The 26,359-nt window shown below is 40.5% G+C and overlaps 1 protein-coding gene across 1 annotated transcript in view; it reads left to right on the forward strand.

Moving 5' to 3' along the window:
• Positions 1-26,359, forward strand: part of glb1l2 (galactosidase beta 1 like 2) — a 75,819-nt gene that overhangs the window by 17,730 nt on the left and 31,730 nt on the right. The window contains exons 2-8 of the mRNA XM_063038745.1: positions 1,877-2,074; positions 2,357-2,425; positions 7,122-7,217; positions 18,984-19,092; positions 20,890-20,982; positions 21,929-22,010; positions 22,584-22,645. Coding sequence (XP_062894815.1) covers positions 1,877-2,074; positions 2,357-2,425; positions 7,122-7,217; positions 18,984-19,092; positions 20,890-20,982; positions 21,929-22,010; positions 22,584-22,645 — 709 coding nt within the window. The remainder of the gene's footprint in view (positions 1-1,876; positions 2,075-2,356; positions 2,426-7,121; positions 7,218-18,983; positions 19,093-20,889; positions 20,983-21,928; positions 22,011-22,583; positions 22,646-26,359) is intronic.

Consider the following 26,359-nt stretch of genomic DNA (forward strand, 5'->3'; position numbering starts at 1 on the left):
AGAATCAGAGTCAGGTTCAAACAATATACATGGTAATGTGAAATACAACAATAAATGGAATAAGTGCAAAATATCAAATGGTGCACATAATAGCAGAAAAATCCTGCCCACTCTTTAAGGTGACAAAAGCCATGGGACTCTTGAATGTATGGAATCTTGATAATCTCAAAATCCTGGTCAATAGATTTTTCACAATCATTTTCATTAATGTTATCTAGCTATTTTTACTGCTTTGTGCTGTGTGAAATTTCCTACTGTTTGATACCTCACAGAATGACTGCAGTTCAAAAGGCACTTGGACTTTAATGCACTTTGGGAGGTCCTGAAGAATGAAGATCTTCTCCAAAATGCAGGCCATTACTTGCCTAGTTGAATAGATAGGTTCCCAAATAAATAGCGCTCATGTGGAAATTGTGAAAATTACAAGAAATTCTAGTCACCGTGATGAGTCACAGCACCAAATGTAAACTTAAATTTGCTGGACCAAATAACCACACCACATACAAGTCTTTACTTCGACTTTTCACCTGTTTATTCGAACTCAGCCGGAGAAGGAAAACTCGGAGCCTGAACATCAGAGAGACAGGATTTCTGTCTCTGGCGGCTTGAAACGAGCTTTCTGTCTGACACTCAGAAACATGACATTTTATAGAACTGGCGAAGCAAAGAACAGTCAGTTTCATGGATATTCCCACCAAATCAGTTACAGCAAAACTTAATTACTTAAATAAGAGAGTACACTAAATCATGAGCTTTAATTACAGACAGCGTGGCACGTGGTCAAGTGGTTAGGGCATTGGGCTCACGATCTGAAGGTCGTGTGTTTGAGTCTCGGCCAAGGCAGCGTGTTGTGTCTTTGAGCAAGGCACTTAACCACACACTGCTCCAGTCCACCCAGCTGAAAATGGGTACCGGCAAATGCTGGGGGTCAATCTCACGATAGACTGGTGTTCTATCTTGGGGGGGGGGGCAGGGAGAATCTCGTACTATTAGTTGCTTCGCCCCACAGAAACCGGCATAAGCACCAGCCTGATGGGCCACAAGGCTCGGGACAGACTTTAACTTTTAATTACAGACAAATTCTTACCTTATCAGTAAAACTTGAATAGACAAAAGGTGGGAACATAGATCAATATGTGAACCTCATAAGACATGATGTATGCAGCATGTGTGAATACAACCAACAGATCGTTCTCAGAGGGACAGCTGTGAGTTGTTAAATAAAACACTGAAGGCAGTTTTTCTTCAGTCAAGTACAGTTTCTCTAACTTTTCACAGAACAGAGCATACACAAGCTGGCACCTAATTTTAACCCGCTATTTACCAGAATCAGAGAATCATTTCTTACTTTCCCAACACCCGTAAACTTCATCAACTGCAATGATGTAAAAAATCTTTTTAGAAGTCGATTGTGATGATCAGATGTGCAAGTGATCGCTTTTGCTGAGTGTGTATGTTGTGATGTTTGTTATGTAATGAAAGGACAGAAAGCTCGGTACAATTTATTTTAAAGAGTTAGTGCTGAGCTATGCACAAACTGCAACATATTCACAGTATTTATTAACAATTCCTTTTAGAAAGACTTTGTGTGTGTGTGTGTGTGTGTGTGTAGTAAAATTCTTTGTTTTGTTAGCAGTTGACATTCCCTTCATCCCAAACTCGAGCTCAATGATTTGGTCATATGATCTCGGACTGCCAACAAATCACACAAAGTTGTCGACATTGAAAACATTTTGGCCAGTCTCAACTCATTTGTAGTCAGTGCTGTCTGGCATTCAACACCACATTTGGACCAGCTCACCATGTGCTGTCTCCATCACTGGTTTGCTTGGCTGCGTACATTCTTTAAACTAAGATGTTTCCCATCTGATTTTAGGTTCCATTGGACAAACCTCACTCCAAGAAAAATGCAGAGCAGAAATTTGGGATTGCAGGCCAACAAAGAATACTTTCAGTTGGAGGAAAAGAAATTTTTAATTCTGGGTGGCTCAATGCACTATTTTCGCATTCCACGGGCCTACTGGACTGACCGCATGTTGAAGATGAAAGCCATGGGGTTGAATACTTTAACAACGTAAGTGATATATATTGTATGCAAAGATTTGGTCCAATGGGCTTTTAATAACTGCTATGATTTTTTTAATTCCTAAAGCGGTTGTGCTGTAATTTCTAGAATGTACAAAACTTTATGGCTGTATTTTCCAGATGTTTTAATGCTGATGGTAGATTAGGAAACATAGCCACTGTTGCTTTTACATTTTTCTGAGTCTGATTTAAGAGTGAAAAGAAATTGTTCTTCAGTTATAGTGTGCTTTAATTGTTTTGTATACTCTTAGTCTCCATGTTCTTATTACAGATATGTTCCGTGGAATCTTCATGAGCCACAGAGGGGAACATTTAATTTTAAAAATGAACTTGATCTTGAGTGAGTAGCTGAAATATTTTTCTTGATTTTTTTTTTCCAATTTAAATACTCCTCTGAAAACTTTCTTGCAGACAGGGTTGCTGGACATCGGTAATCCATTGGTGGCCCCATCAGTGGAAATCTACTGTATAAACCACATTGTTGCAAGAAATGTCAGAGTCACTTCTGTATCTTTCCTCATGCAGTCTGAACACACACTTTCAGCTGTATTTCAGGATAAAGGTACAGCTGGCTCTGAATTTTTTTTTTTGTTCCTGTTGCTTTTGTTTTAAGCCTTGGTCATAAAACGCTGCGGGTCAGTGCAGAAGAAATAACACGTTATCAAGAAATGGTTGAGGCAGATATAATAATATCAGTTAAACGGCACGTGGAGAAGTGCTGCTTGGAAGGTTATGGACTGAGTACAGGAAATTGGGACTAGCTGAATGGGCACCGTGATCGGTATGTACAGGTGTCCTGTACAGGTGTACAGGTTCGCTTTACGAAACCTCACTGTTACGAAAGACCTACATTAGTACCCTGTTTTGGCTTTCAGAAGGTGTTTTCACTGTTACGAAAAAAAAGCAGCGCACGATAAAAGGCAGCGCACACCCCGAGCAGCCGCTCTCCCCCGGATTCTCGCCGGCATTGCTTAAACACGAGCCTGTGAGCAGCCGGTTGCAAGATGAGTTCTAAGGTATCGGAAAAGCCTGAAAGAGCTCGTAAGGGTGTTACACTTTGCGTAAAACTAGACATAATTAAGCGTTTTGATCGTGGTGAACAAAGTAAGGACAACGTGAGTTTGGCTTGTGGAAGCTGATGAACATGATGTTGAAGAGGTTTTGGCATCCCATGACCAAGAACTGATAGATGAAGAGCTGATGCAATTGGAAGAAAAAAGGATAACAATCGAAACCGAATGAGTAATGATAAAGTATGACTTTAATTTTGAAAGGGTGCGTAGGTTTAGGGGATATTTGCAAGATGGTTTGAGTCCTTACAAAGAACTGTGTGATAGAAAAATGCGTGAGGCTCAGCAGTCAAGCAAGCCTTCCACATCAGCCACAGCAGATACCAAACCTCGACCTTCGACATTGAGGCGGGCAGAGATAGAAGAAGATGAGCTGCCTGCTCTAATGGAAACAGACGACGAGATGACACCCCAGTGTCCCACCACCCCAACCCCCAGGCCACGGACAGATACTGATTCGCGGAGAATGCAACGGTAGCCAGGAGGCACACAGCACATCTTTAAGAAAAAATCCGAAATATACATGCTAATTAATTAGGTGCCGCCGACATGAAATTGTCAGCCCAGATCAAAGACGATGCAATCGGAAATCGGCACTGATCTGGGCCGACAATTACGTGTCGGGCGGCACCTAATTAATTAGCATGTTTGTTTCGGCTTTTTTCTTAAAGATGTGCTGTGTGCCTCCCGGCTACCGCTGCATTCCTGCATGCTTCGCGGCAATGTATCGCTTGGCGGCCTGGAGGGTGGGGGCCACTGCACCACCCAACCTGCGACGACTCAGTCTAACACACCAACACCAGTGTGCTCGGCAAGCTATCTCCCAATTCCCGTAAGTGATACTACACTGTACATACATTATTTCTACTTTATATTGGCTGTGTATTTTTACGTGTTATTTGGTATGATTTGGCAGCTTCATAGCTTAAAGGTTACTGAAGAGAGTGTTCTTGCCAACAGCGCTTGCATGAGATTTTCGCTACGGAGAACAGTCCAGTAATGATTGTGGAAAAGTATTTCTACTTTATGTAGGCTGTGTATTTATCATATCATCCCTGCTTTTACTATATGTTACTGTTATTTTAGGTTTTATGTGTTATTTGGCATGATTTGGTAGGTTATTTTTGGGTCTGCGAACTCTCACAAAATTTTCCCATATAAATAAATGGTAATTGCTTCTTTGCTTTACGACATTTCGGCTTGCGAACCGTTTCAGAGGAATGCTCTACCTTCGGATGGCAGGGGAAACCTGTACTTGTTGGGCCAAAGGGCCTGTATCCATGCTCATTGCCGTATGAATCTGTTAGAGGTGGGAAGTCAAACCTCCTGTCAATTTGACTCTTTAATTACTTCCCTAGAACAACTAACCAGCCACTAGGAATTCATAAATGTGGCTGTGTATTTTTCTTAGAACTCATAAATAGTTGTTAGTGATGTGTTCTGCAATCATGAAATTGAGTTATAGCAAAAAAAACCCAGCAGTGAAACAGGCCTTTTGGTCCATCTAGTCCATGCCAAACCATTTAAACTGCCTACTCCCATTGACCTGCACGGAGACCATAGCCTTCCATACCCAAACGTCCATGCACCTATCCAAGATTCTCTTAAACTTTGAAATCGAGCTTGCATCCACCACTTGCACTGGCAGCTCGCTCCACACTTTCAGGACCCTCTGGGTGAAGAAGTTTCCCCTTGTGTTCCCCTGATAGTTTTCACCTTTCACCCTTAACCCATGGGCTCTAATTGTAGCCCCACTGAACCTCAGTGAAAAAAGCCTGCTTGTACTTACCCTATCTGTACCCCTCATAATTTTATAAACCTCTATCAAACCTCTCCTCATTCTCCTACATTCCAAGGGAATAAAGTCCTAGCCTATTCAATCTTTCCTTATAACTCAAGTCCTCCAGTCCCAGCAACATCTTTGTAACTTTTCTCTGTACTCTTTCAACCTTGTTTACATCTTTCCTGTAGGTCGACGACCAAAACGGCACACTATTAGGTCTCACCAACGTCTTGTACAACTTCAACATAACATGCCATCTCCTGTATTTAATACTTTAGCTAATGTACCAAAAGCTTTCTTTACATCCCTATCTACCTATGACGCCACTTTCATTAAATTATGGACCTGTATTTCCAGATCCCTTTGTTCAGCTGCACTCCTCAGTGCCTACCCTGGTTGATCCTACTGAAGTGCAACACCTCAAACTTGTCTGAATTAAATTCCACCTGCTATTTTTTCAGCCCATTTTTCCAGCTGGTCCAGATCCAGCTGCAAGCTTTGATAGTCTTCCTCGCTGTTCACTGGACCTTGGCGTCATCTGCAAATTGCTAATCCAGTTAACCATATTATCATCCAGATCATTAATATAGATGACGAACAACAACGGACCCTGCACCGATCTCTACAGCACTCCACTAGTCACAGGCCTCCAGTCAGAGAGGCAACCATCTGCTACCACTTTTTGGCTGGTCCCACAAATCCAATTTAATACCTCATCTTGAACGCTGAGCAACTGAACCTTCTTGATCAACCTCCCATGTGGGACCTTGTCAATTGCCTTGCTAAAGTCCACGTAGCCAACATCCACTGCCTCGCCTTTATCAAATTTCCTGGTAACTTCCTCGAAAAACACTAGAAGTTTGGTTAGACACAACTTACTACATACAAAGCCATGCTGACTGTCCCTAATCAGTCCATGTTGAGTCAGATACTCTATGTCCGGTCCCTTAGAATACATTTCCTTCCAAAAACTTTCCCAATGCTGATGTCAGGCTCACTGGTCTGTAATTTCTTGGTTTATTTCTAGAGTGTTTCTTAAGCATTGGAACATTATCTATCCTCCTATCCTCAGGTACCTCACCTGTCGCTAAGGATGATCTAAATAAAAACAAACATGCTAGGAAATACTCAGCAGACCAAGCAGCATCTCTAGAGAGAGAAACATAATGCTTTGATGAAGGAGAATTGATCTGAGAAAGCTGGCACCTTTTTCCTCTCTCCACCAATGCTTGACTTGAGTATTTCCAGCACTTTCTGTAATTATTTCAAATGAATAGCATTAGTAGTTTTTTCTTAATTTATCAATTATAGTGTTGAAATAATGTTTGGTTTAACATTGCTGAAGATATATTGTGTAAAATCTTAATGTATTCTTGCACTATTTATAAATATACTTATGTACTGTATTTTTCAACTTGTCATATTTATTTAACATACCTAATATAATTATCTTCCAGTAGATCAATTTATATTTTCCGTCATGCTTTTTAAGTGAACTAGAAACTGAAAGACGAGCCTTCTTTGAGTTTGATTTACAGTAGTTCATGACTCAAAATATGTCTTTTTGGTAGTACTGTTTTTGATCAGTATCTGAAAGACGTAGAAGTCGAGCAAGTTACAGTTTTCAAACTGAAACTTGAAATACTTGTGTTCAACTGTTTTTGCTAATTCTCCAGTAAAAACAAAAATCACGTGGCTGTTTACGATTAGACAGTGGTTGGTGCTGCTGTCTCATAGAGATCATGGTGATCTTGAGTTTACCCCTGACGTTGCATGGAACTTCTCTCTTATGACAAGAATTTAATCCATGCTCCCCAAAGACATGCTTATCAGTAAATAATTTGCTGCTGCAAATTGCACATACTGTGCAGGTGAGTTGCTGAATCCTGGGGGTGGGATGGTAGGGGGAGTTGATTGGAATAGGGGAGAATAAAGTGGGATTATCTGTTACTGGGTGCTTGAAATCGGCATGGGATTAGGTGGTCAGAAGGGCTTGTTTCCTCGCTGTATGTGTACAGGTAATGTGCAAGGACCACACTACCTGTGCTTTGAGAATTTAAACACTTTGATAACAACCGAGGAGTTGTTATCAAACCACCAGTGAGTGCATGATGTAGAGATCATTTTGTAAGGCACCACTTTTTTAAAAAAAATGGTTCAACATGTTATACTTTCTTTTGCAGGGAATATCTCAAATTAGCCAATGATTTGGATTTATGGGTAATATTGCGCCCAGGAGCTTATATCTGTTCAGAGTGGGACCTCGGTGGTTTACCCAGGTAAATGTGGCAGGACTCTTGTTTGAAACAAAACAAAATAGCTATCTTTGCAGTTGTGCGAGCTGAAGGTGAAATTGTCAGAATAATGCCCCACGGAGCAATGTTCACTTAGCTGGCAGTAGATTTGAAACCTCGCCATCAATGCTGATGTAAACAGTTAGGTTTAAAAATAGGCTGCATTTAGTGGTAGGATAAGAACTGGGGATCAGGTGACTCAGTAAACCAAGAATCGAAACCTTGAGTCAGTTTAATTAAAATTTCTCCCCCATGCATTATTCTTTAAAACTGAGATTCCCAAACTTTTCTTTACTTCACACCTACTTTCCTGTGTGCCTTTATCCGGTTACATTTTTATGTTTCGTTCCATGAATGCTCCTCAACAAATCATCCACATAATCAATTTCCCTGATTGAATCCTGTTACCTTTCCCAACTTTGGGTATGAATATACAGTACATGGCATGATTAGCAAGTTTGCTGATGATGCTAACTTAAGGGGTCTTGTTGATAGTGAAGCAGGTTACAATGAATTGCAAAGAGATCTTGATCAGTTAGGGAGTTTGGATGAGGAGTAGAAAACAGATTTCAACTTGGATCAGTCTGAAGTGATACAGTTTGGACAGTCAAGCCACAGTCGGATTTGGACTTGTACAGTAAATGGCAGGGTACTGCTGAGTGTTGTGGAACAGAGCAACCTGGGAGTACAAGTGCACAATTTTTAAAAAATAATATTTTATTAAATTTTACATATATTTCATATATACAAATAAACAATAATAATAATTAAACTAAATAGTGAAACATGTCCTCATGTTTTTCACCATCATCAAAGGAAAAGAAATACAACATTACACATAGTTCACATATTTAACAAAGAAAAAAAATAAAAACACGTCAGGAAAAAAACCCGTAAAAGCACTCAACAACAAGTAGCTATTTCAAAATGACTGTGCACCTTGATGTCCAAGAAAGTCCAATAAAGGTTTCCACACATTTTCAAATTCTCCTGCCCTTCCTCTGGTTATGTAAGTCAGTCTCTCCAATACAATACAAGATGCCATCTCCTTCACCCATACATGTATCGAAGGTATATCCATTTTTCGCCAAGATAAATTTATCATCCTCCTGGCCTGCAGGAGTCCAAAGTCAATTAAATTGACTGTTTTGAACTAACAGAAAAGTTTTTTGGATATATACCTAGTACACACATTTTTGCTTGGTGAGGCACCTTTACTCCAACAATCTCAGATATAGTCTGAACAACTGTTTTCCAGTATTTATTAAATTTTGGACAGTCCCATACACAGTGAAACAGAGTACCTTCTTCTTCTAAACACTTAACACAAGTGTCTGGGATGTCAGGGGGCCAACGGTTCAGTTTGACCAGGGTGATACAAGTTCTCATTAACCATTTGTGTTGTAATAGCTTCATTCTCATGTTAATTGATTGTTTTTGGGCTTTTAAACGTGCCAATTCCCACTCAGTTTCTTGTATGTCCTCTTGAGCATTCAATCTCCATGCCTCCAGCCTGTCAATGGTGGACTCCTTATCATATGACATCAAAGCTGTATAGAATAAAGAAATCTGACTCCTCCCCGTTAGGTTTAGAAGTGTGAGATTTTCAAGATGTGATAGTGGTGGTTCAGATATTAAATGCTTATATTTTGATAATATGAAATGTTTCAGTTGCAAATATTTAAAAAGTGTTTTTTAGGAATATGGTATGTCTGACACAATTGATCAAATGTCATAAGATTACTATTCATATAAAGGTCGTCTATTTTCTGCACACCTTTGTCTGCCCAGATTCTGAAACCACCATCTGCTCTTCCTGCCCTGAAGTATGTATTGCCCCATATTGGGGAGAAGCGAGAAATGGGAGGAGTATCTTTAATATGCTGATGTGCTTTATACCAGATGTCAATAGTATTTTTGAGGAAAGGGTTCTCGGTTGTTCTTTTCAGATTTCTGAGGTCTGCAGAGTATAGACGAAGCTTTAATGGGAGGTTTGGTACTGATGCCTGTTCCACACTCACCCAGGCTGGAAGGGCCTCCATTGAGAAATAAAACATTGCAGAACGTAACTGAGCAGACCAATAATACCATTTCAGGTTCGGGAGCCGTAGCCCTCCCCTTTCACAAGGCAGGTATAGCAGCCTAAGTCTCAGTCTAGATTTTTTATTATTCCAAATGAATTTACTAAAGATACTATTAAGCTTCTCAAAAAATAATTTTGGTGGTGGGAGAGGAAGTGATTGGAAAAGGTATAGAAGTTTTGGTAATATATTCATTTTGATCATGTTTATATGGCCAATCATTGATATGGGCATTGTTATCCATCGATCCAACGTCTCCTTCACTTCACCCACTAGTGGGTCATAGTTTGTTGGGACGATCGTTTTAATTTCAGGAGTAATTTTGACATCAAGGTAGGTAAATCCTTCCTAAGTGGGCTTTTTATGACTGGTTTCAATCCTTCTTCTTTGTTCAAAAATAGTATTGATGATTTTTAGTTGTTAATGTTATAATCAGAGAACTGCACAAACAATTCAATCTGTTGCATTAAGTTTGGGATACTGACAGATAAATTTGTTAGAAAAAGAATTTGGGGGCATTCTGATCTATATAAATGTTCATAAAATTCTCTAAAACAGTTATTAATTTCCAATGGGTCTACTGTTAGGCTTCCTGAAGAGGTTATTCTACTGTTAATTGCTCTATCAGACTGTATTTTTTTAATTCTCCACGCTAGGAGTTTCCCAGCTTTTTCTCCTTGATCGTAATAAGATTGCTTCAGCCACATTAAACTATTTGCAGCTTTATCAGCAGATAATTTATTATATTTGGCTCTCAAAAGTAGCAAATCTCTTTGTTTTGTTGGATCATCCCTTTTATTTAGTTCTATCTCTAAAGATTTAATTTGTTTTTCCAAAGTTGCCATCTCTATTTTTTGTTGTTTGGCCTTTGAGCTTGTATAACTAATGATTTCTCCTCTAATATATGCCTTGAACGCCTCCCATCTCGTGCTGGCGCTAGTTTGATCTGTATTTAACTCAAAATAACTATCTATTTTAGTTCCCACAAATTTAACAAAGTCTGGGTTTCGTAGCCATCTCACCTGAAATCACCAGTTAGGGGGACTGTGAATAAATTTCTCTCTATGAATACTTAATGAAATAGCAGCATGGTCGCTTATTACTATGCCATCATACCAGCAACTTTTAATCTTTGATAAGAGCTTTCTTGAGACAAGAAAATAATCAATATGAGAATGAGATTTACATATACTTGAATGGCAAGAGTATTCTATTTTGCCAGGGTTTTGTTCTCTCCATACTTCAACCAAATTTAAATCCACAATGTATTGTTTTAGTAATTTTCTAGTTTGTGCCTTATAGGTATCACAGCCTGTAGAGCGATCCATTGCTGGGTTTAAAGTACAATTAAGGTCTCCTTCAATGATATAAAAGCCTCGTAAAGTGGACACTAAGGAAAAAATCTTCAAAAATTTAGGATTATCCTCATTTGGGCCATATATACTGACTAGGTTTAATGTGAAAGAAAGGATATTACCTTGCTTAATAACATACCTTCCGGCTGAGTCTTGAATTGTTTTTATAGTTTGAAATGGTATCGTTCTATGAATAAGAGTAAGTACACCTCTAGCATAGTTGTTGTATGTTGCATATATTACTTGGCCTGGCTATCTATTCCATACCAGTTTAATATCTGAGACTGTCAGATGGGTTTCTTGAAGAAAAATTATTTTGGACTTAAGCTGTTTGATCCTACTTATAACCTGTTTCAATTTGGTTAACTCCTTTAGTCCCCTATAACATTCCAGCTTGTGACTTTTATATTAAAGATATTCTGAGTGCTCGTTTGTTCCATGTATAGTACATGTCAATTATACCAGGAAAAGGAGTAAGAAATATTACTGCTGTATTGGGTGCACGACATACATATAGAAAAACAAAAAACACATATACATTTACACATATAGACATTTGAACTCTTGAGTTCCCCCTCCCTTACTCAAAACAAAAAACTATAGGGCTTGTGCTGATCCACTGTATGGAGGAGCAGCTAAACTATGAGAACTTAACCCCAAATGTAGCCCCCTGGTAGGCCTCAGGCTCGCTCAGCTCGCTTTTGTCTAGGGGGAGCAGGCTTTGGCCCCGCCAAACTGGGTAATCAAGTTTGTGTGGATGCTGTGTGATGAACCCCACCCCGCCAAATAACAGACAGTACACCATATGCGATTAAATGATTACACTTTATAGATCTTACTGGAGCTATGTAATTAATAGAGATAAAATATAAAAGGAAAATAAAAGGCGCCAAACTTATCAAAGTTCAACCACTTCATGCACAACAGTTGGAGCTCAATTAACGGAGTCTTCTTTCCACCATTCGATCCCCTCCGACCTCCTCGACCAACCACGGTGGCCGACCAGACGCTCCACACTAGTCTATCTTCGTCTCCTCTCCTCGCCGAACACCCTGGGCCTCAGACTCCTGCTCAGGGTCCGTCCCGCCACCCAGCTTACAGCATCGTGTCTCCTCTCTCTCTCCCCATCGCGCCTTCTGCCTCAACGCCCGCGAAAAACAATAGCTTACAGACACACAAGAAAGAATACCATCTATCCCAATTGGTTTGATCCCTCTCTTGTCAATAATATAACCCAAACAAGCAGAGAGACAGAGAGAGAGAGAACTCCTTACATCGCAGTTATTATTACAGAAAAGCCATTTTACTTATAACATAACAAAGAAGCCATTTTGTTAGCCTTTGCAGAAACAAAAAAGAAGAAACCCCTTACACTGGTGGTATCCATCAACCATGCACCTTATTATATCTTAAACATTATATATTCAACCCACTTAACATAAAAATAAAATCAAAGTAGCCACTGAACTATATGCCAGTATTACCTATTATAAATGTTCATTCAGGTCCATGGAGTTCCATCTCAACAGAATTAAGGTTTCAACAAACAAAAATGTTATAAATAATGAAAATAGGCAAAATGATAAAGCTATTCTGATGGCATAAACAACCTCTTAAGTACAGTATCTTTTCAAGAATAGAATAAAAGGGGCTAAAGTGGCAGTTCTAGAAAAAGAAAAATAAAGGAAGGAAAAAAAAAGATGGCTTCTGGGACTCAGTGCAGGCTTATACCTGTTAAGCAGTCAGTATCAGCTGATTCTCATGGGTATGGAAGTAAATAAATCTCACTACTACCTTAATCAGACCCCTCAGGCGTGTCCTCGATGGAAATCTTCTGCCTCTGCATCTGGTGATGAAAACAGGAGTATTTTCCCATTGTGAAGGACCCTCATCTTGCATGGATTACGTTGAAATCCGTGGAAAGTTCCTTTTTCGACAAACACGCTTCTGACCGTGTTGAACTCATTTCGCTGTCACATGGTCTCAGCTGAGAGGTCCTGAGCGAAGAAAAGCTTGTATTCCTCATACGTGATATCACGCTGTTTAGTGAAGTGAAACTCCTGATCCTGAAATCTCAGGAACCGAATGAGAACCGCTCTGTTCTGGTTTGGTTTCGATGGTGCTAGAGTTTGGTGAACTCTTTCTAGAATGAAGGAGCTGTCGGTGTCCAGCTCCAGCCAGCGCGGCAGCATGTTTTGTATAAACTCCAGCAGTGGTTGGTTTCCGTCAGCGCCCTCCCGGAGGCGGAACAACCACAAGTTTTCCCTTCGACTCCGATTCTCCAGGTCTCCGGTCTTAGATTCCAAGTGCGCGATTCCGGTCTTAGATTCCAAGTGCGCGATTCGTTTCATGGCGTTGGTTAGTTCAGTCTTGTTCTTTTCCAGGTGCTCCTCTGCCGCCATTATTCGGTTTTCAGCCTCTTCCATCCATGTGGTATTAGAAGCAACATTTCGCTTCATCTCCAACATATTGTTTTCCAAGGCAGCGACAGGGCTGGCCATCTTACCCAGGCGGTCATCTATACTGTCCAGTTCTGATCCAAATCCTCCAAACTCAGAGTGAAGTAACTTTAGTTCAGCTAGCACCGCTGTTAGCTCCTCCTTGTTACTAGTAGCTTCCTTGTCTTGCTCTGTCGATGGAGTGTTGATTTTCGGTTTTTGGGAGCTGCGTCTTCAGGTGAAAATATCACAGTCCTTGATTGTAGTCATTTTTGACATAGTCTGAGTTCAGTTGGTATTGTTAACTTAGGGTTTTAAAGTTGTCTAGTGCAAGGTTGACGGAGCCTCCATGTTAAGCTGCCGTCTTGGTTCATGGCTCCATAGCGCCCCCACAAGTGCACAAATTGCTGAAGGCAACTCCATAAGTAGACAGGTGGTGAAGAAGGCATTTAGCAGGTCAGGGTATCAATTTTAGGAGCAGGGACATTATACTGCAGTTGTGAGATCGCTTTTGAAATATTGTATACAGTTTTGGTCACCCTTTTATAAGAAAGATATTTTCAAGATAGAGACTGTGCAGATGAGGATAGGGAGAGGTTGGCCATGTTGGATCTTTATTCACTGAAATGTAGGAGAATGAGGGGTAACCTTATAGAAGTTTATAAAATCATGAGAGGTATAAAGAAGGTGGATGGTCATAGGCTTTTCCCCAGGGTTGAGAGTCCATAACTAGAGGGCACAGGTACAAGATAAGAGAGGAGACATTTAAAAGTGACCTGAAATATTTTTTTACATTAAGGTTAGTACTTACCTAGAATGATCTCCCAGAGGAAGTGGTAGAGGTGGGTACAACTGCAGCATTTAAGAGGTATTTGGATAGGTACAGTATGTAGAGGGGAGGTCCTTGGATGGTTACGGCCTAGCAGGGAGGCTGCAGTAGTTGGCATCAAGAAGTTGGGCTGAAGGAATTGTTTCCACACTAGGGTATTACTGTCTCTGCTCCCTGAACACCCCTGCTCTCAGCTCAATTCCAGAAATACCTTCTAATTCTGCCATTGCAGGGTTATATACACACAGTTAGCAAACTGCTGGATTGAAGCTACTGGAAAATGTATAGAAATGTATATATTCTATGTCCATCTGTATAAAATATGGATATTCTAATATTGTTGGTAGAAAGGAGCCATCTCCTTTCTTGTTTGGGTTATACACTTATTCTCCTTTTCAGAGAGAATAATTCTCTTTTGAAATGTGTTTCAACATTCTTGAAATTCTTGAATCATTGGGATCTATTTTGGGGAAGGTATGACTTATACAAAAAAGATGGATTACACCTGAACCCAAAAGGAACTAATATCCTGGCGGGATTGTTTAGTATAGCTATTAGGGAGGGTTCAAACTAAGTTGGCAAGGGGAGGAAACCAAGGTGTTAGGGTCGAGGAAGAGGAAAATAGAAATAAGTCAAAAATACTGTGCAGCAAAGATCGCAAGAAGGACAGGCCGGTGAATATACGGGATAATTTGCTGCAAAATAGAAATATAGCAAAATCGACAACAGATACTGATCTAAATGTACTGTACTTAAATGCACACAACATTAGAAATAAAGTGGATGACCTTGCTGCACAGCTGCAGGTTAAAAGATATGACATTGTGGCCATCACCGAGTCATGGCTAAATGATGGATGTGATTGGGAGCTGAATATCCAAGGATACACAGTGTATAGGAAAGATAGGAAGGTAGGTAAAGGGGGTGGCGTGGCCCTGATGGTAAGTAACGATATCAAATCAATAGAAAGAAGGGACATAGGATCAGAAGAGGTAGAATCCTTATGGGTAGAATTAAGAAATGGCAAGGGTAAAAAGACTCTAATAGCAGCTATATACATGCCTCCAAACAGCAGCCGGGATGTGGACTACAAGTTGCAGCTGGAAATAGAAAAAGCGTGTCAAAAGGAAAATGTCAAGATAATTATGGGAGATTTTAATATGAAAGTCAGGAAGGTAATGGATCTCAGGAGAGGGAGTTTGTAGAATGCCTACAGGATGGTTTTTTGGAGCAGCTTGTCCAGAAGCCCACCAGGGGACCGGCTGTTTTGGATTGGGTGCTGTGTAACAAACCTGAGGCGATTAGGGAGCTGGAGGTAAAGGAACCCCTTGGAAGTAGTGATCATAATGTGATTGAGTTCAGTTTCAAATTTGAAAAGGAGAAGCTGGTATCAGGTGTATCGATATTTCAGTGGAACTGGGGAAATTACAGTGGTATGAGAGAGGAACTGGCCCAAGTCGATTGGAAAAGTAAGCTAAATGGAGGGACGGCAGAGCAGAATTGGATGAAATTCCTACAAGAAATAAGGAAAATGCAAGAAAAATATATTCCAAGAAAAAAGAAAATCATGAATGGAAAAATGGCACAAATGTTGCTAACGAGAGAGGTTAAGGCAAAAATAACAGCAAAAGAAACGGTGTACAAGGAAGCAAAAATTAGTGGGAAAAATGAGGACTGGAAGACTTTTAAAAACTTACAGAAGGAAACTAAGAAAGTCATCAGGAAAGAAAAGATGAATTATGAAAGGAAGTTGGTGATTAACATAAAAAAGGATACTAAGAGTTTTTTTAAATATATGAAGAGTAAAAGAGTGACAAGGGTAGATACGGGACTGATTGAAAATGATGCTGGAGAAATTATAATGGATAACAAAGAGATGGCGGAGGAACTGAATGAGTATTTTGCATCAGTCTTCACAGTGGAAGACATGAGCAATATACCTGATAGCCAGAGGTATCAGGGAATAGAATTAGGTACAGTCAAGATTACTAGAGAGAAAGCGCTTGGGAAGCTAAGTGGACTAAGAATAGATAAGTCTCCCGGTCCGGATGAGGTGCACCCATGGGTTCTGAAGGAGGTGGCTTTGGAGACTGTGGAAGCATTGGAAATGATCTTCCAGGAATCAATAGACTCTGGCATGGTTCTGGAGGACTGGAAGTTCGCAAATGTAGTTCCGTTATTTAAGAAAGGAAGGAGGCAGCAAAAAGAAAATTACAGACCTATTAGTCTGACATCGGGAGTTGGAAAGATATTGGAGTCAATCCTCAAGGACGAGGTTATGAAATACCTCAAGGTGCATGACAAGATAGACCGAAGTCAGCATGGTTTCATGAAGGGAAGATCCTGTTTCACCAACCTATTGGAATTTTTTGAGGTAATCTCGAATAAGATTGACAAGGGAGAGGCTGTGGATGTTGTGTATTTGGATTTTCAAAAGGCCTTCGATAAGGTGCCGCATATGAGGCTGCTTAATAAGATGAGAACCCATGGAATTATAGGAAAGATATTGAAATGGGTGGAGCATTGGCTGATAGGCAGAAAGTAAAGGGTGGGAATAAAGGGATCCTATTCTGATTGGTTGCCGGTTACTAGTGGTGTTCTGCAGGGGTCGGTGTTGGGGCCGCTTCTTTTTACGATGTATATCGGTGATTTGGAGTATGGATTAAATGGTTTTGTGGCTAAGTTTGCGGATGACACCAAGATAGGTGGAGGAGCAGGAAATGTTGAAGAAACGGAAAGGTTGCAGAGAAACCTAGTCAGTTTAGGAGAGTGGGCAAAGAAATGGCAGATGAGATACAACGTTGACAAATGTACGGTTGTACATTTCGGAAGAAGAAATAATCGGGCAGATTATTATTTAGATGGGGAGAAAATTCAAAAATCAGAAGTGCAAAGGGACTTGGGGGTCCTCGTGCAGGATACCCTAAAGGTTAACCACCAAGTTGGATCGGCGGTAAGGAAAGCGAATGCTATGTTGGCATTCATTTCAAGAGGAATAGTGTATAAGAGTAAAGAGGTGTTGATGAGGCTCTATGGGGCATTAGTGAGACCTCATTTGGAAAACTGTGTGCAGTTTTGGGTCCCCTATCTTAGAAAGGATGTACTGATGTTGGAGAGAGTTCAGAGAAGATTTACGAGGATGATTCCTGGAATGCAGGGGCTAACATATGAGGAGCGTTTGTCGGCTCTTGGATTGTATTCATTAGAGTATAGAAGAATGAGAGGGGATCTCATAGAAACATTTCGAATGTTGAAAGGGTTGGACAGAGTAGATGTGGAAAGGTTGTTTCCCTTGGTGGGTGAGTCCAGGACAAGAGGCCATAGTCTTAGAATTAGAGGGTACCCAGTTAAAACAGAGATGAGGAGAAATTTTTTTAGCCAGAGGGTCATGGATTTGTGGAATTCGTTGCCGCATACAGCTGTGGAGGCCCGATCATTGAGGGTGTTTAAGGAGGAGATTGACAGGTATCTAATTAGTCAGGGTATCAAGGGATATGGGGAAAAAGCCGGAAATTGGAACTAGATGGGTGAATAGTTTAGCTCATGGGGGAGCTGTGGAGCAGACTTGATGGGCCAAATGGCCTACTTCTGCTCCTTTGTCTTGTGAAATGAAACAGACTTGTGAAATTAGCAAGAAATTTCTTGTATTATAAAGAGTAATGCTGAAAGATCAGTTGAAGGCAACAGAAGAAGAACTCGTGCAAGACTAAGTAGGGTAGACGGAGATAATAAAAAAAATCACAAACGAGAAAATCTGTAGGTGCTGGAAATCTGAGAAACACACACAAAATGCTGGAGGAACTCAGCAGGCCAGGCAGCATCTATGGAAAAGAGTAAACAGTCGACGTTTCGGGCCGAGACCAGGAACGTCGACCGTCTCCTGATGAAGGGACTTGACCCAAAATGTCAACTATTTACTCTTTTCCATAGATGTTGCCCGGCCTGCTGAGTTCCTCCTGCATTTTGTGTGTGTTGTTTTAATAACAAAAGATGAGTTCTATAATTGCATAGCATGGCAATGGACCATTTGGCCCAACTGATCTATGCTGGCCAGTGAACATCCTTCCATTGCTCAGCACTTGGCCCATAACCTTCTCTGACAAAGTGATTCATATGCTTATCTACATATTTCTAAATGCTTACAGGTTGAATTGGTTAGCTTTGAACAGAAGTATTTCTGTTTGTTTGCTTCAATGTTTTGGTTGGTGTCACAGAAGATTTTCCTTTTATGGATATCAATTGTATAAGTAATCATTTTCTCTAAATACATTCATTTACATAAGGAATAGTTAAAATTAGTCAAAGTAATAATAATTTCGAGCTATAACTTCTACTAGAAAAGTTTATTTATGGTCCTATTGCCAATATTGTAATTTCCATATGTGGCCCTGAGTCTTGCAGTACATTGAGAGTATTACTTCACATGCTGCAAATTTGCATATAATTTGCAAGAATTTACTCTGTAGATTACGTGTACAAAGGATACATTTGACTGTGCTTGACTGGGTGTACTGATTGCACTGGAACTGGCCCAGGCCAGCCAGCAAGCACCCTTCCATATGAAGGATCTCGGCCCGAAAAGTCAGCTGCTCATTTATTTCCATAGATGCTGCCTGACCTGCTGAGCTCCTGTAGCATTTTATGTGTATTACTCTGAATTTCCAGCATCTGCAGAATCCTTTGTGTTAGTAACTGGAATTATAGATTCAGGTGACTGATAACTGGCTGTGTTAACACTAACATAACTTTTAAAAAAAGACACATTGTATTTGATAATGGCTCTTAGAACCTTATTTAAATAAAAGTAACACCTTTCTTTAAGTGTTAGCAATTTTCCAGTAGTGGAATCCTGTGCTGGACTTCTCTCCATATTTTGACTGCTATAATTATATTTGATTTTATTATGTTAATAGATATTGGGGAATATATAGATACTTTATATTTAAATTTATTAATGCTGAGGGGAAAGAGCATGGGTTATTGGAAATTCCGATCAGTATGTGATATTTAATTTTACTGTGCTTATTATCTGATCCTTTCGCTTTTAGTTGGCTGCTCAGAGACAAGAACATGAAACTGCGCACAACTTATCCTGGGTTTACTGATGCAGTTGATGCTTTTTTCGATGTGCTAATTCCTAAAGTCCTCCCCTTTCAGGTGAGTCAGACCAGTTCACTAAGTTTGCTACTCTGTGGATGTTCAGCATCTCTAAGGAATGTGATTTATTTTGTAATAATCGGAAAGATTCTTCTATCACTACCAACTTGGCAGACTGATTCTCTGACAAATGGTATTTGATGTGACCCATATAAGCTTGGATTTCCAACCTGTAGGTCTGTTGGTATTGTAAAAGAACATTTAGATGATGAACGTCACTGAATTGGTTTCCTACACCTTAGGTTCATATTAAATATTGCAATTTAAAGTTAATTATGTTAAGGCAGAAGTCATGTGACAGTATTCAGTGTTCCTCATTCCTTTGTAAGGGTTTTTTTTCTTTATGCAAAGCTTTGTGGCGTATGAAAATTTATGTTCGTTGGTGAGAACAGCCAAAATTTGACGCAGTGCATGAGTTGTGCCAACAGCACCCCATCTAGGATTAGAACTTAGACATGCTGATTTTGAACCAAAAACATTTCTTATGTATTGAGAGATACAGTACAGAATAGGACTGTCTTGCCCTTCAGCCCCCAACAACCATGATCTAACCTTAACCTAATTGCAGAACAATTTACTATGACCAATTAACCGACCCCATATATCTTTGGACTGTGGGAGGGAACCCATGCATTCCATGGGGAAGGCATACCAACTCCTTGCGGAGGATGCTGGGATTGAACTCTGAACTCTGGCGCTCCGAGCTGTAATAGCATCGTGCTAACTGCTACACTACAGGGGTGCCCATAAAAGGCCCATATCTGGCCTTTAGCTTAATGCTGCGATAGTCGGGTTCTGTAGAGTGGCCCAATTCACTTACGTGTCAGTAGCAGTTTAAAAAGGTGAGCAGTCCAAAAGGACAGTAGAAAGTGGGCCTCAAGATCCACCAGCTGAGGACTGATCAGCGCCCTTCGATCGCTGTGCCGATTGAGTTGGCTGCAGAACGGAGCCCAGAGTATGGCTTGTCCCACAAAACTGCAAAGTTTGCTGTTGTATGGGTAACCTGAGACATGGGGTTGATTCAAGAATGACTCGGTCCATCGTGCACATAAAAACATTTAAAAAATAGTGATTGAGAATACAGATTTAGAGTAAATAAAGGAATGAACCATTAATGAGGCCATGGGAAATTAGCTGCATTTGCCAATTCTTGCATGTACGGCAACACTTGCTGGTAGTGTTTGCATTTGAATATTTTCTCATCTAGCCTTTCACTCTGTCAACCTTCCATGAGACCCATCTTGGAACCCACATGTTTGAACAAACCTTCTTTGTCCACCTTTCCAATATCTCCTTCTTTGGATTCTAATCCATTTATTTAGTTGCTATGTGAACAGTTTTTAGAGGCACATCTACATGGTAATTACAAAAATGATTTACTAATGTTCTCCAAGGAAGGTAGCATAATATCCTTAATTCTTTGTGCCTACAAATGACCCCAAATACCTTTCTATTGTATAGTTTAGTTAACTACTCAATTGCATTCAGTTGCTATTGGTGATGTACCACAGGCTTCTCAGTGCAAATTTGGATGGGCAACATGTGTCAAACTACATTCTGAGAAAGGTCAAGAAGAGCTTAGACTTGGCTGTGAAAGTGGTAGCAGAGCTATTGTTTGCTGATGCTCCCTATCTAACCTTCCTAGCTGAAGGACAGGTCAGTTGAACAAAGCACTGATAAGTGTCCCCAGTGAGAGATCAACATCTCCAGGAATGTAGAGAATTGAAGAAAATAAATAAAACAGGAATAAAGAAGTGAAATTAGAGCAGGTTCTGACCCTGTGTTTTTGATTTGTAGTACAAGCGGGGAGGTCCAATTATTGCTGTACAAGTAGAAAATGAATATGGTGGCTACGCCAAAGATGATAAGTACATGGAGTATGTAAAGGAGGTAATAATGTTTTCTTTTAATGTTTTAGAATGAAAGTATATCCTAGTGTAACTTAAGTCAGCTTCTTCCACCAGGCCATCAGACTGATTAACTCATGCTGATCTGAGTGTATTTCTATGTTACATTGACTGTTCTATTTGTTATAAATTATTATAAATTACTATGATTGCATATTTAGACAGAGATGTAATGTAAAGATTTTTACTCCTCATGTATGTGTTGGATGTAAGAAATAGTCAATTCAAGTATTGTCCCTCTTTCTTCACTTTGTTTATTCCACTGTTTTAATGATTGGGCAGGAAAGATTGGCATTCCCTGAGATTCTGATAATTCTCTCTGGAAGAAATTTCTGGCAAGGGTGCAGGATGACCTTCAGTAACTCACCTTTACCTGTGTTCTTTGTTTCCTTGTTTTCTTATCATTGACTAAAATATCTTAGTGTCAGCAACCAATATCATTTATTGTTGCAAGTTTCTAGTAGGTATTGTGGATTTTTGCTAAATAGAATAAAGAAACATAACTCTATGATATAGCACAAATCTAGATCTTGGCATTCTTGCCATTCTTGCCATTCCCAACCTGGGCAGCAGCAGTATCTGCTCGGAAGAAAGGCCTGATACTTCCATATCTTGCCACAAAAACCCTATAGACACTATATCTGTAGGGTTGTCATGAGTCGACGACAACTCAACAGCACTCAACAACAACAGCATCTCTTTAAGTTTGTTTTGGGTCACTTTACCCACACACATTCCATGTTGGTGCACAGGACGAAGTGTAACTTGCCATTTGAGAATTTCTTGGAGACTATATATGAGCTTCGAAAACAATAGAGGCTGAAACAGTGATTATTTTACTTTGCATCTATTCTGTGCGCCATTCTTTCAGGACCTAGTTAGCAGTATTTACAATCAGTGCAAAAGATATTTCTGTTTAATCCTGAAAGGCCTTGTTGAGCAGAGGAATAGTGGAATTATTGATGACTTCTGACAACAAGGATGGATTAACCAAGGGATCCATTGCAGGAGGTAAGCACTAACATGGGGATTAGGGTGATGAATGATATCATAAAGTTTTAATAATTTTTGTGCAGGAATTACAAGGTGGAAGGTAAATCATATCTCCACTGTTATGCATGAAATGCCTTCAGTTAATTTTTCTTTGAGAAATTAGAAAACAATTTTTAATTTGCAAGCTATCAGGCTCATTCCAAAATGCATTGAAGCAGCAAAGTATTGTGTCCTAAACATGATGTTACTAATTGCTCATTTAAATCAGCTTTGCCCAGGTACTCTTTCATATTGACAACAATTATGCAATTATATGTGGGTCTGTGCCCATAAGATTAGAAATACGGAGATTTTATGCAGAAAACTAGTGTAGGCGAGAAGATGATTGTGAAGCTACCTTTAATGAGGGAACAAGAGAAATAAATTTCCTTAGGCCAAATTAGACCAACTCATTCTTACCACTTGTAATCTAAATTGTCTTGCCTAGCCAGCTACATTAAGTATTGTTGCTCTGCAAAGTATTCGTAAAAGTGAATTTCTTCTTTGTGTAATTGCTGTTGACAACACTAATACATTTTGATACTTTTATAGCTTTACCAACTTTCAACTTTCAGAAGCTGGAATCTGGACTAGCATTAATGAAGGATCTAGAAGTAAGAGTTTTTTCAATATATCTTTGGACACATCTTAAGTTGTGTTTTGTTATTGACAGGTATAATTCATGAAGGTCAAATTTAAAATAAAACTACAATGACTGGAAATCTGAAATACAGACAAAATGTTGGGAACGCTCAGCAGATCAGGCAGCATTTGTGTGAAGAGAAACAAGGTTGAGAATTCACACTGAAGATCCTTTGTCAGAACGGACAAGGAAAGAAAGTAAACTTGTGTCAAGCTGCATGAAAGGTGGGCAGGGGTAGATAGAATGATGGGAATATCTGAGAGGCCAAGGTTGCCATGGGAATGTGCTGTAAATGAGGTCATGATGGATGCATTAATAGGGGCAGTAAGGAAGAGAGGGAGGACATGCTTCGTCATTCCCAAAAGCCATGAAATGAAAGGAGTTAGTGTGGGAGAGTATTGACAAAGGAGTGTAGGTGTTGTGAAATACAGGGTTTGTCCAAAAAGTCAGGCTGTGCTACTGCATAAAGGCAAACAACTGATATTGCAGATGGAAGAGCTGGCCCATTCTGTTACAGATAGAGAAGGCGAGTCACCTAAGTTGTAGAACTCAGTATCGAGTCTGGAAGGCTGCAACAAGCCCAGGCAGAAGATGAGTTGTTGTTCCTCGAACTTACGTTGGGCCTCGCTATATCAATGCAGGTGGCTATAGACTGATGGGCCAGAGTGGAAGTGGGATGAAAAATTAAAGTGAGAAGCAAAAGGAAGATCAGGGTTATCCTTATGGATTGAATGCAAGTGTTCTGCAATGTAGTCAGTGAATCTATATGTGGATCTCCTATGTTGAAGAGACCACGATGTAAGCACCAAATTCTGTACACTAGTTGAGAAGTAGGGTAAGTTCAAAGTAAATTTATTATCAAAGTACATATATGTCACCATATACAACACTGACATTCATTATCTTGTGGGCATACTCAGTAAATCCAATAATAGAATAATAACCGTAATAGAATCAATGAAAGACCATTTGTCTTTTATTCCACCAGTGTGCAAAAGACAACAAACTGTGCAAATACAAAAAAAAAATAATAAATAAGCAGTAAATATCAAGAGCATTAGATGAGTCCTTGAAAGAAAGTCCATAAGTTGTGGGAACAGTTCAGTAATGGGGCAAGTGAAATTGAGTGAAGTTATTCCCTTTGGCTCAAGAGCCTGATGGTTGACAGGTAATAACTATTCCGGAACCTAGTGTTGTGAGTCCTGAGGCTCCAGTACCACCTTTCTGATGGCAGCAGTGAGAAGACAGCATGGCCTGGGTGGTGGGGCTCCCTGATGATGGATGCTGCTTTCCTGTGACAGCGCTCTGTGTAGATGTGCTCAATGGTGTGGAGGACTTTACCCGTGACGGACTGTGATGCATCCACTATCTTTTGTATGATTTTCCATTCAAGGGCATTGGTGTTTCCATGCCAGGCTGTGATGCAGCCAGTCAATATACTCTCCACTACACATCCTTAGAAGTTTGTCAAAGTTTTGAATGAAATGCCGAATCCTCGCAAACTCTTAAAGAAGTAGAGGCACTGCCATGCTCTCTTCACAATTACACTTGCATGCTGGGCCCGGGACAGGTCCTCTGAAATGATAACTCCGAGGAATTTAAAGTTTATGGTCCTCTCCACCTCTGGTCGCCTGATGAGGACTGGCTCATGGACCTCAGTTTCCATCTCCTGAAATCAATAATCAGCTCCTTGGTCTTGCTGACATTGAGCAAGTGGTTGTTGTGATGGCACCACTCAGCTGGATTTACAGTCTCCCTCCTATAATGCTGATTCGTCACCACCTTTGATTCGGCCTACAACAGTGGTGTCGTCAGCAAGTGAATCACTACTTCACCTAAACTGACTATTTTGGTTCCTGGATGGTGGGAGAAAAGAGTTAAAATGCCAGGTGTTGCCTCTTCTGCAGCATCATGGGAAAGTGCAGTAAAGGGGGTGGGGGGTGGTTTGTGGAGATGAAAGAGTGAGCCAGGGAAAAGGAAAAGGAAAGTGAGTTGGGTCGGGGAGGGATGGAATAGAGTTGTATTTGACGATAGAATCTTATTGAAGCACAATTGAGATGGGGACTTGAGGTAGGGCTGAAACAAAAGCCATTCCATGCCTCTGATATAATTTATCGTTGTTGGTTTCTGGGTTTGTGTGGGGACAGAAAAGACTCAATACTGGTAAATAGGTTAACTATTTATTTACAAGACAGACACTAAACATTCAGTAAACCCTTTGATCTAAACTCAATTACAAATATTTATCTAAACTGAGCACCTGAAGGCGCAGGACAAAACAGACACTAAACCTACGCATCGTGGCAAGTACTTACCTAAAGTGTGCGCATGGGCCCTCTTTTCTGCAGCACACCTCCACTGTTTACTGTTCCCATGGCACTGGCAATGAGCCCGTAATGACCCAGAGAGCATGTGGTTACCATGCGCTAGATTCAAATTTTGTGGGCACCGTGACGTCAACAGCTAAATGGAAGCTAGTGGGAGGGGCTGCAATGTTCCTTACACGGGCCAATCACTAGCTAACATTGGAGAGCAGCTTTGAATTAAAAGATAAGATGGACAGTTACTGCATTGCTCCACCCCTGAAAGATGCAACACCGTGAAAGTCAGATCACAGGCTAGTATAATCCCCGCAGACGCACGTCGTTGTGATGATGTAGGTGATCAAGGTCCCAAGACCGTGATTATTCTTTGCAAAATTTTCTACAGAAGTGGTTTGTCCATTGCGTTTTTCTGGGCAGGGTCATTACAAGACGGGTGACCCCTGCCATTATCAACACTCTTCAGAGATTGTCTGCCTGGTGTCAGTGGCCGCATAATCAGGACTCGTGACATACACCTGCTGCTCCTACAACCATCTGCTACCTGCTCTCATGGCTTCACGTGACCCGGATCCGTGGGGGCGAGGGGTGCGGTGGCGCTAAGCAGGTGCTACACCTTGGCCCAAAGTTGACCTACAGGCTAGCAGAGAGAAGGAGCTCCTTCTACCTCCTTTGGTAGAGACATCGTATCTCCACCCCGTGACACCCCCCCACTGCCATCCACAGTACTATACACAAAAGATAACCCAATAATACACAGAATTACCAACCCACCAGTTACGACCCAGTGTATTACAGTTGTCCACCAGCATCCCAATGCCCCAAAAGACCACCAAACTTCTCCTGGGATGTAGAACTTTCGGAGCTGGCCCCCCCCCCTCCCCCCCACTTTCCTGATCTTACTTACTGTCTGCTGGATAGGATCAGGCAGGTGAATAATGTTCCCGGACTCATTGGGGATGTAGGTGCAGCACTCCTGACCAATTACAGGCAGTCTAGGGTCATCCTATTTTGCAAGGCCACCATCTGAATATCCATCATCTCAGTTGATACTCAGCTGATCCCCTTTTCCTAATTTATACTTGCTACTTTATTTCTATGCAGGTTAAGGTTCAGTACGTGCAAGTGCGTAGATGAGCAGTGGACTGCTGTTACATCTTGGGCAGGAACCAATAGCCCAGTCACCACCCACTTGTCAGGCTGCACACCCCCTCCATCCACACCTAGAGTTAATTTTTCCCCACAATACATCTACCACATATTTTGGGATATCAATACTCTGAAAACTCTGCTCAACAGGCAACGGTGATCTGATTTGTTCAACTATAGTTTGCAATAAAAATAGAAAATCTTGAAAATTCTCA

The sequence above is a fragment of the Mobula hypostoma genome, chromosome X2 (assembly GCF_963921235.1).
Source record: "Mobula hypostoma chromosome X2, sMobHyp1.1, whole genome shotgun sequence".
In the NCBI taxonomy this organism is placed as follows: domain Eukaryota; kingdom Metazoa; phylum Chordata; class Chondrichthyes; order Myliobatiformes; family Myliobatidae; genus Mobula; species Mobula hypostoma.